At 18.8% G+C, this 12,390-nt stretch overlaps 3 protein-coding genes across 3 annotated transcripts; 1 reads left to right on the top strand and 2 right to left on the bottom strand.

Moving 5' to 3' along the window:
* Nucleotides 1-1,050: 1,050 nt before the first annotated feature.
* PGAL8A_00093800 (holo-(acyl-carrier protein) synthase, putative) lies at nt 1,051-2,616 on the bottom strand (the record flags this gene model as incomplete). The annotated part of the gene is made up of 1 exon (XM_028671977.1): nt 1,051-2,616. One exon carries the CDS (start codon nt 2,614-2,616, stop codon nt 1,051-1,053), a length of 1,566 nt encoding a protein of 521 aa, XP_028526056.1.
* A 2,488-nt stretch (nt 2,617-5,104) lies between these two features.
* PGAL8A_00093700 (conserved Plasmodium protein, unknown function) lies at nt 5,105-9,223 on the top strand (the record flags this gene model as incomplete). Its single annotated transcript, XM_028671965.1, has 1 exon — nt 5,105-9,223. The coding sequence occupies one exon, from the start codon at nt 5,105-5,107 to the stop codon at nt 9,221-9,223; it is 4,119 nt and encodes a 1,372-aa protein (XP_028526055.1).
* An 801-nt stretch (nt 9,224-10,024) lies between these two features.
* RIO2 (serine/threonine protein kinase RIO2, putative) lies at nt 10,025-12,187 on the bottom strand (the record flags this gene model as incomplete). Its single annotated transcript, XM_028671954.1, has 1 exon — nt 10,025-12,187. One exon carries the CDS (start codon nt 12,185-12,187, stop codon nt 10,025-10,027), a length of 2,163 nt encoding a protein of 720 aa, XP_028526054.1.
* Nucleotides 12,188-12,390: the final 203 nt, after the last annotated feature.

The raw sequence follows: 12,390 nt of genomic DNA, 5'->3' as shown, positions 1-12,390 counted from the left end.
TTTTTTTTTTTATTTAAAATTTTTTTTTTTTTTTTTTTTTTTTTGTACGTAACATATTTTTTTTTTTTCTTGTTTACATTGTTTTTTTCTAAGCATTTTTTTTTTTTATTCATTCAATCTATCTTAAAATGGCATTTAATTATTTTTAGTGCTTCGCCACACATTGAGTTTTTTTTTTTATACGATTAAGATAGCTCTTATTTTGTTTAATTCTGATAAAAGAAAAAAAAAAGCAAAAGCGTTTACATAAAAATAAATAACTTTTAAATAAAATTTTAATTTTTTTAGAAACATCTATTGATATACATTTAGTAAATTAAAAAAAAAAAGAAAAAGATAGGAATGACATTTTATTTATTTCTATATTACAAATGTAATTTTTTTTTTTTTTTTTTTGAAATTTTTCACAAGCTTTTTTTTTGCAGGTTTCCATAAATTTATGTTAAATTACGTAAAAAATAATTTTTTTTTTATATTATTTTATTATGTACATTTTGTATATCCTGAAGAAATGTGAAAAATTATATGAGCTTAATTTTATGTAAAATAATTTTGTATATTGAAAATTAAAAAGAATTTATGGATAAAAATTAGCTGCCTATATCTATCAATTGTAAATGATTCACTCAATAGCAATGAAAAAGCTACGAAACAAAAATAAATCACAAAACCTTTTTTTAAAGTTAGATAATTTTTATTGTAAGCAAAAATTTTTTTATTTTAGAATCTCCTGTTTTATCATCTGAATGTAAAAAAAAAAAAAAAGAAAAAAAAATTTTCATTTTTAATTGAATAACGTAATAGAAGGAAACATAAAAATATTAAAATTACAACATATTTTTAATATTTTTGATATTCCTCAAAAATAATGAAATGTTTTGAATTGCAAAATTATATATGAATTAAAAAGAAAAAAAAAAAAAAACTAATAATAAATATTTTTTTAATATTTGTACATGTATGAAAAGATGTAAGAAAATGAATTTAAAATTTTTAATACGATTTTATATTTAAAAAAATTATTTATTTATGTGTGTATACTTTTGAATTTTATATATTGGATCCAACTGCAAGTGCCTGAGCATGAATTAAATAAGTACTGCTATTATTAGAAGTAAGGTTGCAATTATTGAAATTGTCAGTACATATAATTTTTTCATCGCTTATTGATAGAAATATTTTCACAATTCCCATTTCATTTGCAACCCTTTTTGCTTTGTTATATAAATGAACATCAGGTTTTCCATATTTATCATTTCTTATTTCTATGTCATTCATACTTAAACCATATTTAGAGATGGAACTTAAACCTCTCCCAATAGATTTAAGTATGGCCTCTTTTGCAGCAAATTTTTTACTTATATAAATTGCCAATTTTTTAATATCTTTATCAATTCCACTATTTTCTTTTAACTCTTTTAACTCTAAAGAATTCAAAACTTTGTTTAAAAAATTATTTTTGTTCTTCTTAAGAACAATGTTATGTATTCTTGAAACACTTAATATATCAGTACCAAAACCAATTATATGATGACTATAAAATGTTTGTGTATAATGATGAAAATTCAAATATTTTTCAATAGCATCTTCTTCAATATTCATAAAATCATTATATTCTTCTAAATTGTTTTCATGATCTTTATTCATTAAATGTACTAAACCATGTAAAACATAAAAAGGTAATCTTTCGTTAACACTGAAAACGTTTTGAAAAAGTTTGTTAACACCGCGAATATTTTCTTCTTCATTATTATTATCTCCTCCTTTTTGTACTTCATTTGCATTCAAAATATTTTTCTCATATTTCATTTTTGATAAAAAACATTCTCTGTTTATGTAATCAGGACATAAATAAATATCTCCAGATTTAAAATACTGTTTATCTAGAATTTCTGTATCTATTAAATCATCATTTAAAATACTTGGTTTATTACGCATGAAATGTAATATAGATATAACATCAGTAGGTTTATTTTTATTTCTATGTTTCTTATTAATTTTTTTCATCTCTTTTGAGTCTACAAATGTTATATTTAGTTGAAATTCTTTAAAATTTAATATATATATAAGCTTCCTTACTTCCTTTTCAAAATGAGGAAGATCAATTGGAATATCAATTTGATTATTACTGATTTCTAAAAATGAATTTCGTTCATAACTTTGATCATATATTCTATTATTTAACTCATTGTCCACCATACTACTATTTATTTTATTAAATATACTTTTATAATTTTCATCTATCATGAAAATTTTATTTAGAATTTTTTTATCATTCTCTTTTTTAGAATATTTACTTCTGACTTTTTTATTTCCATTTAAAATATATTTCTTTTTAAGTTTTTTTTCTATTACTGAATTTTTAATATAAAATTCTTTCATATTTCTTTTTTTTCTCTTATTTGTAAAAATTTCATTTATTTTGTTATTATTCTGCATAAAAAAAAAGTGTTTAATCAAAGGGTTATCTTGCACATTTTTACATACAATATTTTTTATTTCTAAAGTATACACACTTGTAAAAAATTTTTTTTGATCATACAGAAATAAATAAAAAAACAATAATTTTATTATTTTAAGAAATACATTATTTAATTTAAAACAAAGAAAAAGCATTATAAGATATGATAAAAGACCTAAGACATATTCTATAAATTATTTTGCATATCTTTATATTTTCTGTATAACTTTTTTTTTCTTATTAATTTTACATAAAATATACATTAGTAACTTGTAATAAAATATAAGGATTGTGTTACATATAAATAGAAAAAATATAACAAAATTATTATTTCTGATAATTTATATTTTTGTAACTTTAAGATTTTTTTATTATTTGTTCAATTTTTCATCTCTTCATTATTTTTGCTTATTTATTTTATTTTTTTTTTTTTTATACTACAAAATAATGAAATTTTCTTATTTTTAATTTTACTTTTAAATTTTCAAATCAAAACTTCCATAATACTTCTTTATTTTAATGTATTTTAATACTTTCTTCAAAAAATTGAACGTTTATTTGATAAATAAGTAATATTTTCTATATTTATTTTACTTCTAAGATTCTTTATTACATTGATTTATTTAAATACATTTAATTTTTACTTATTAATAATATAATATTAATATATAATCTTCTTTTTTATTTTAATGAACTCCTCATTTGTATTATTTTTTTTTTTTTTTAATTTTTTTTATTTATGAATATCATTATTTTTTTTTTTTGATACAGAAAAATACATGAATAATTCTTTCAAACACAAGGGAAAATATTAAAAAATTTTAAATGGAATAAAAGAGAAAAAGTCACAATAAAAATGAAAATTTTTATATAAGAAGATATTTTAAGAAAATAAAAAAAGAAAACTGAAAAAAATTTCTGAAATAATTATGAATAATGATTATAAAAAATTTATCTTGTTAAAAAAATATTTCCCATATATCAAACTTTCAAATTAATAATAAAAATGAAACGGATTAATACGAAACATAATTTTAAGCTAAATTTTTTTTATACTTTTTTGTAAATAAGTTTGTTTCATTTTTTTATTTTTTTACTTGATAATTTTCAAGAAAGTATCTTGGTTTTATAATAATAAAAAGAAAATAAAAATATATGTTAAAATGTTAAAATATGAATAATTTATAAAAAAAAAATTATGTGTAACTTGTATTTATATTAATTAATTCAATGACATTGGATAAAGCTTTTCTATATGTATTATTTATATAAAACTAACTGAATCAAAGTAAAAATAAGACAAAACTTTCATTTGTAAAACATAAAAATGCGAAGAATAATTTTTAAAATTTATATTTCTTTTACAAGCCCTTTTCTTATAATATATACACAATAAAAAAAAAAAAACAGTTATGCTTTAAATTTCATACAACATTCAATTCTTTTATTTATTTAATTATTTTTTTTTTTTTTTCATATATAGCATTACATTATAAAAAAAAAAAAAAAAAGTTTTTTAAGAACTTCAATGTTTTCTCTTTAAATAATTGGCACAAAAATTCATAATACATCAAGCTTCTCCCACGTAAAATATAATACTTAATCATAAACATTCATTAAATACCCATGTGCATTTGTGTGCAAACATAATAAACAGAAAAGAGCAATATTTTATATTACTTTTGTTTTAACATTTCTTCTTAATAAAAAATGGCATAAATGTCTTAAAATGTTCTATAAAAACATTTAAATAATTAAAAATATATTTATATTTTTTCTATAAAGTACCTTTTTTTTTTTTTTTATAGTATATATGTCATACAGTATCATATATATATATATATGTTTTTTTTTATTTTTTGTCTAACAGAAAATATACTTTTTTTTTTAATTATTTATTTGTATAGTTTTCTCATTTCTAATACTTTTATATTTTCTTTTTTTTAGTTGTTTTTCAATAAAGTGATGTTGTTTTGCATGCAAACAAAACTTTTTTTTTATTTTTTTGTATTAACAAAATTTGTATTTATATAAATATTTATATTTTTTATATTTTTAAATTCATGTTAACTTGTCATAATTGTTTGATATTTTTATTTTATTTTTTTTTTCTTATTAAGAATTAATAGACAAAAATTAAAGCTTTAAGTATGAGCCTAAATTTTTTTATGTTAACAATTGGAAATATTGAATTTATATATATATTAATTTGTACATTTTGAATGTTATATTTAATTACAAAAATTTTATTACTTCAAGAAAAAACTGTATTTTTAACTTGTCTAGATTATTAAAACACATAGTAGAAGTTTTTATATGTATGTATATAAGTTGTCATTGAAATATAAAAAGAACTTTTGTTTTCAATAAATTTGTAAATATTGCATATATGTATATTCAGATAAAAAATATCTGATGTAGACATATGTTATTTTATATAAAAACGTATTTGTAAACGCAACACTACTTAATAAAAAAAAAAAAAAAACAATTAATATAGCAAAGAAGCGATAGTAACATTGACATAAATATATGTATCTATATGTACAAATGAAAACATCATTGAACTGATTTTTACTTAAAAATATATAAAAGTAATTTAATTAAAAGCTATTAAAAATAGCATTCTTTTATTTCTTAAAAATGAGTATATGTAATAAAAAAATTATAGAAGAGAATGAAATGAATAAAAATAAAAATAAAGATTACATTTTTAACAATATGGAAAAAGTACCAAGAGAAACAGACGTATTGATAGTGGGTGCTAGCACCGGTGGGTTATTTTTATCATTAGATTTGATGAGAAAAAATATAAAAAATATAATTATAAATTCACATGAATGTAGTTCAGTAAATGATAAAATTAATGAACAATACTTACTTTATCCTCGTACGTTAGAAATATTACAAGATTTAAATTTACTTACAGAAATAGCATCTAAAAGTTTAAAATTGAATGGAATAAGTTTTTATATAGAAAATAAATTAATAAATAAGACAAGCAAAACATTCTTTCAAAATTTTAATAGCACTCTACCATATATGTTAAGTATAAGTAAATTTACATTAAATAATATATTAAGAAAAAATTTAGAATATTTTGGTGAAATTGTAGAAGATTCTACCATATTATGGAATATTAATGATAAACTTGAAGGTAATAAAAATAAAGAAAATTATAAAAATAAAAACTTAATAATACATAACAATTCTATTTTATCACAAGATCTCCTGAATTCTTCATCAATTAGCAACAATTCAAATAATATTTACGAAAATAAAAATACAAGAACTGTAAAGAAACTTTATACTTTACCTTCTCTCTTGAAAAATAGAACAGATATAAATAGCAATGTAGACGAAAAAATTAATCATAATTTAAAAGAAAATAATAAAAGTAAAAATCTAATATACAATAACAAAAAAAAAGAATATATAAATTACTCATATAGTGAAAGTAATGATAATAGTATTAGCTCAAGTTCATTAACATCAAATAATAGTGATACAATTTCTAGTTTATCTAGTGAAACGACATCTAGTTCCATTTCTGCTGAATATAATAATGACTATAAAAATAGCAAATGTGGAAATGATAGCAATGATACTAATAAAATTTCTATTAAAAATAATTCAAGTGATAAAATTGAACAAACAAATAATCAATTGCACTTATTAAACATCCTATTAGATAAAAATAAATACGTTAATAAAAATGGGAGAATGAATATCTATTGTGATAATGTTGAAAATTCAACAACTTTATATAACAAAAATGAAAGTCTTAAGAAAAACAAGGACAAAAATTACAATTATACAGTTGTTCAAGTAAAAGAACAAAATTCTCCAAGTAATGAAAAAGGATGCAGTCAATTTGCTTCAATAAAAAGTAAATTTATTGTAGGAACTGATGGAAGGAAATCAATAGTAAGAAAGTTTGCAGATGTAAAAATGGACGAAAAAGATAATCGATACTTAGAATATATTTCTGTTGATATTTGTGCCAAATGGGGTAGTGAAATGAATCATTACAATTTGTCGTTAATTGCATCTCAGCATGGTTTCATTACATGCTTTCCAATATTTTTTGAAATACAAAATATTAATGAAAATAATTTTTACTGCAAAGATGAAAATTTTATAAATGTCATAAAAAAAATAAAAACGGAATACAATTTAGGAATAAAAGAAAGTAATTTAAATGATTTAAATAAAAGTAATTTAAAAAATGTATTTTCTAATTATTATAGTTTATCTAATTCAGAAGGATATTCTTCAAATATTTCTTCAGCAGACAAAGTGAAATATGAAAAAAAAGGACAAAATACTTCTTGCAATAAAAATATGAACATAATTAATAATAATAATAATAACAAAAGTTTTCCTCATAATGTAAGAAATGAAAGTATTTTTTTGAAAACAGAAAACTTCCCTAAAAAATCTAGTAAAGTTAGTAATAGCTATAATAATACATCAGTAAATATACAAACATCAATCATAAATGAAGAACAAAAAAACAACAATTTTAAGAAAATTTTAGATTATTTTAATAATAAAGATAGGAAAAATACCAAATTTATTAATAAGTATGTCGAGGAAAAAAATATAGAACAATTAGAAAATTCAAGATATAATACATTTAACAAAAATAACCCAAAGTATTCAAGTAATATTTCCAGTTATAAAAAAATTGTATTAGATTTAAATTCTTGTAGTATTGAAAACACTAATAAAATTGTTCCTTTTGATAAAATCAATTCATTATTAGAACAAAAAAAAGATAGTAAAACTCTAAATGGATCATTAAAAATAGAACAACATATTAATGCAAATCAAAATAATGCAAAAATGAAAAATAGCAAAAATGAATTGGAAACAATAAAAGATAAAGAGTATGAAAGTAATATGAAAACAATACCGCTATTAAGTACGTCTGACAAATTTAATGTTGATGATTTTTTTAATAATAGTAGTGAAAACAATTTAAATAATAATTCTATTAATCATGAACAAATATTCTATAATAAAGGCAACAATAAAAGTAGTAATAATGACTATTGTAAAAATATAAATAATTTTAATAATAGTGGATGTAATGATAATAACGATTCTAATAACAATAGTAATACTAATAATAATACTGATATTAATAACATTGAAGCTTATAATAATAGTGATACTAATAATAATATTGATATTAATAATAACAGTGATACATATGATATTAATACTGAGAATAATAATAATAATAATATAAATAATGACATTGATAATTCAGATAATAATAATTATAATATAAATTCAGAAATAAATAATGATAATACAGTTATTAAAAACAATCATAATATTAAAATAAAGAATAATGATAAAAATTCTAATACAAGTAATAATGATAACTACGAAAGTAATTATATTAGAAAATCTTCTACAGAAGTTAGTTTTATTGATGCTATAAGTAACAATTCTAAATATGAAATGAAAAGTGATAAATTTTTTTACACAGGGAAGAGTAATTATAATTGGCATTTAACAATATGTAGAAATCTGAAGAAAAGTAAAAATAAATTCCATGATATAAATAAATCAAATGAATATAAATATTTAGAAGTAATAAAATTAATTAAAAAAATAATTCCGAATACTGAATTATTTTATTTGTATAATTTAAAAATAGGTATACATAAAGATAAAATTTGTAAGAACTATTATCATAATTCAATAATTTTAGCTGGTGAATCTAATTGCTTCTATAATCCTTTATTTAGTCTAAGTGTAAACTTAACTATACATGATACATATAATATAGGATGGAGATTAAAATCATTAATTGATTATAATTGCTCATCCCTTTTATTAGAGTCCTATGAAAAGGAAAGAAAATTAATTTCTGAAAAAATATTATCATGGAATAGGGAGAAATTAAACTTACTTTTAAATAATTATTCTATTTATCTATCTATTCTAAATTGCTGTGTTTCTACTTTTGCGAATATATCTACTTTTTATAACTTTTTTGAAAAATTTTATTTAAAAACGTTTATGCTTCAAGAGAATTATTATACACCTGATATAATAAATAACGCAACATTTTTATGCAAAAAGGGTTTTTTTTGTAGGGATAGAGCAAAAAATTGCATTTTAAAATATATTTATTCGAATAATAACTACGAAGAAAAGACAATAAGTTTATATGATTATTTAAGAGATCATTTACATACATTAATTTTATGCATAAATATATCAGATACATCAAGCCATAATTATGTTAATTCATTTTCTTTAAAAAATAAAAAAAATATGAATTATGATAAAACATCGTTAGATAAATTAATAAAAATAGGAAGGTTAACTTATAATACTATGGTGAAAAATTTAAATAATTCTTCATTGAAGATATTGTGGATAATATGTGATAAAAATAAAAATGAAATTAATCAAAACAACAATAACTTATTTTCAACAAAATTATCCTCTTCAAAAAGTATTAATATAAATTTTTATAAAGTTCCTAATGAACTATTAAATGAAATAAAAAATTCAAAAATACAAAATCAAATTATTTTATATGATTTTATAAATGATTTTCAAAAACAGTTCAATTTAAAATTGAATCTCCCTCATAATATAATTGAATCATACAATTTTAAATCTGCTATGTATATTTTTATCCGTCCAGATTTGCATATAACACACATGAACTATGTGAATGATGAAAATAAAATGACAGATTTTCTTGATTATATATATAAGTTTTATGGTTAAAAATAAACACTTTCTGTTAAATGTTTAATTAAACAAAAAAAAAAAAAAAAAAAAAAAAAAAAAAGACATCGTATATTCACATATGTATTTTTCTTCCTTGAATATTAAAAACTTTTAATTTAAAATTTTTAATTATGATACTAAAAAATTGATATATAATTTTTTTTTTTTTTTTTTTTTTTTTTTTTTAATTTATATATTTATTGTAATAATAGAAACCTCATATATTTATTTAATAAATATTTGCTTTTGCTTATCATGTAATTAAAACTTATATATATATATATATATATATATTTTTATTACTCATGAATTTTAAATTAAGTTTTTGTTTTATTGTTTTCTTACTTTTGAATTTTTTTTTTCCTATATATGATATGACACAATAAATTTTTTTTTGTGTTTTTTGTTGTGAAAAATTATATAAACTTCTATTTTCATCCATATGTTTTAGTATATATTTATGATTTATGGTGAAAAAAGCAAATGTGAAAAAAATATATCCATATATAATTTAATTTCCAAGTTTTTCATATAAAAAAAATTAAAAGGTGAATTTCTTTTTTTTTTTTTTTTTTTTATATATTAAATCAATAAAATGTTATATTAATTTTAATTAAATGATATATTAACAAAACAAACATATGAAATGAAAAGAAGAAAAAAAAAGATATAAAAAAGTTTACATAATTAAAAATATTTTTCTTTATATATATATATAATATTCATATTTATTTATTTAAAAAAAAAATTTATAGATAATTTTTCTTTTTTTCATTAGTTTTTTTCTATTGAAAATACTTATAAGTAGTTTTTAATTTTCTCCATAATTTTTTTTTTATTTTTAGTTTTCAAATTTTCTTTGTACTTTTCTTTACTTTTTTTTTTTCTATACATATATTTTAACTTATTTTTTACATATTCTTTTGTGTATTTTCTTAAGTGAGGTTTCCATGAATCAGATAGTTTTTTTGTTTTATCTTCTAAAAAATTGTTATTTGAATTACAACTAGAATATTCTGTTGTATCACTTTCATTTGATTCATTAGTACTTACACAGATAATGTCATTATATGAAATACTATTACTGTTACTATTACTCTTTTTTAGATCCTTCAATTTATTATCTCTTTTAATTTCTTTATGATAATTCTCTTTTTTCTTAACTTCAAAAGAATTTTCTTTATCATTATTATTTTCTTTTCCTTCATTTTCATCATTTTCTTCATTTTCGTAACTCTCTTCATTTTCGTAACTTTCTTCATTTTCATCATTTTCTTCATTTTCGTAACTCTCTTCATTTTCATCATTTTCTTCAATTTCATCATTTTCTTCATTTTCGTAACTTTCTTCATTTTCACAATTTTCTTCATTTTCATCATTTTCTTCAATTTCATCATTTTCTTCATTTTCGTAACTCTCTTCATTTTCGTAACTTTCTTCATTTTCACAATTTTCTTCATTTTCACAATTTTCTTCATTTTCATAATTTTCTTCATTTTCATAATTTTCTTCATTTTCATAATTTTCTTCATTTTCATAACTTTTTTCACAATTAACTATTTCTTTTTCACAAATAATATTTTTTTCATCACTTTTTAGATCCTTTTTTTTACTTTCATCATTCATCATTTTCATTATTTTTTCATTTTGAAAATCTTCTTTTATAATATTTTCCATTAAATCTTCTCTTTTCTCTATTTTTATATTTTTCTTTTTTTTATTTTCATCATTTTCATAAGCATCTTTAAAATTATTCTCTAATGTTTCATGACTATCATAGAATATAATATTATTATGATCTACTTCATTACTTTCTTTTTTCATATTTTCAACTTTTTCTTTCTTTTTTTCAATTACATTATTTTTTTTTATTTCTGTTTCTTCCTCATTATATTCGTCTATTTCTCTATTATTATATGAGATATTCATTTCGTCACCTTCTGAATGTACTATTTGATTAATATTTGATTGGTTAGATATGTTTGAATAATCAGAATCATAATCTGATTTATCATTTTGTAAAATTTCTAAAAGCATTTTATCTTCATTTTTTGATAAGTTATTTTCGTCAATGATTAATTTATCATTATTTAATGAAATAACATCTTCATAAAAAGGATATTCTATAATTTTTATTTTATACTTTTTAAAAAAATGGTTTATAACACACTTAAGATCCCTTTCAAAATACATTTTAGCGTTTTCATGATGTAGTGACACAATTTGTGGAAAATCAATAATAGTTACATTTTCATAATCATCAATTAAGATATTGAATTCATTAAAATCACCATGAATAATATCTGCTTTTGCAAATTTTACGATTGTATTTATTAAAAAATCTATAACTTTAAAAGGATTACTTAATTTAACATGAGATAATGGATATCCATTTACATATGACATTATAATCATATGTCTATTGATATCATATGGTTTGGGGACAGGAAAGTCATTCTCATATAATGCTTTTAAATAAGCATATTCTTTAGTTGCTGCAATTTTTGATAAATATAACCAATTTCTAAAAGTTTTTTTTCCATAATAATCCCTATTATTTTTAATAGTTCTAAATGATATTCTACCTAATCTATGAATTTTTAAACATAATAAATTTTCATTTATATCTTTACATATATATATATCTGATTCCTTTCCAACCCCAATTTGATTACCTATACTTTTTAATATTCCTCTTTTTAAAAAGGTTCGGAGTGCCAGAAAATCATAACCTAAATATGTCAATTTGTATCCATCATATTTTTTATTTTGATGACTTATTAATTTATTTTTTAATAATTTTTTTAAAACATTTGTTATTCCTTCTTTTCTCAAATTGGCTATCGTTGCTATTAAGGAAACTGGCAAATATTCATGATTTTTCATTCCCATCTCAATAGCCGTCAGAACACGATATTCATTTTTTGATAGAAAACTAAAACACGATATATCTAACTTCATTATATATCCTTTATGTATATTATATTAATAAATTATAAAATTGAAATGGAAATATATATATATATATATATATACACATATATATACATATATATATATATATATATATATATATTGCATATTTCTATATTTTAATACATTTTTTAAGAAGCTCTTTTTTTAATATTTATCTCAATTTTATATAAATGTGTTCTTTAATACTT

This window comes from Plasmodium gallinaceum (assembly GCF_900005855.1).
Source record: "Plasmodium gallinaceum strain 8A genome assembly, contig: PGAL8A_v1_61, whole genome shotgun sequence".
Classification (NCBI taxonomy): Eukaryota; Apicomplexa; class Aconoidasida; order Haemosporida; family Plasmodiidae; genus Plasmodium; species Plasmodium gallinaceum.
Note: the sequence above shows the minus strand (reverse complement) of the source record. Positions and strands in the feature narration are given on the sequence as shown.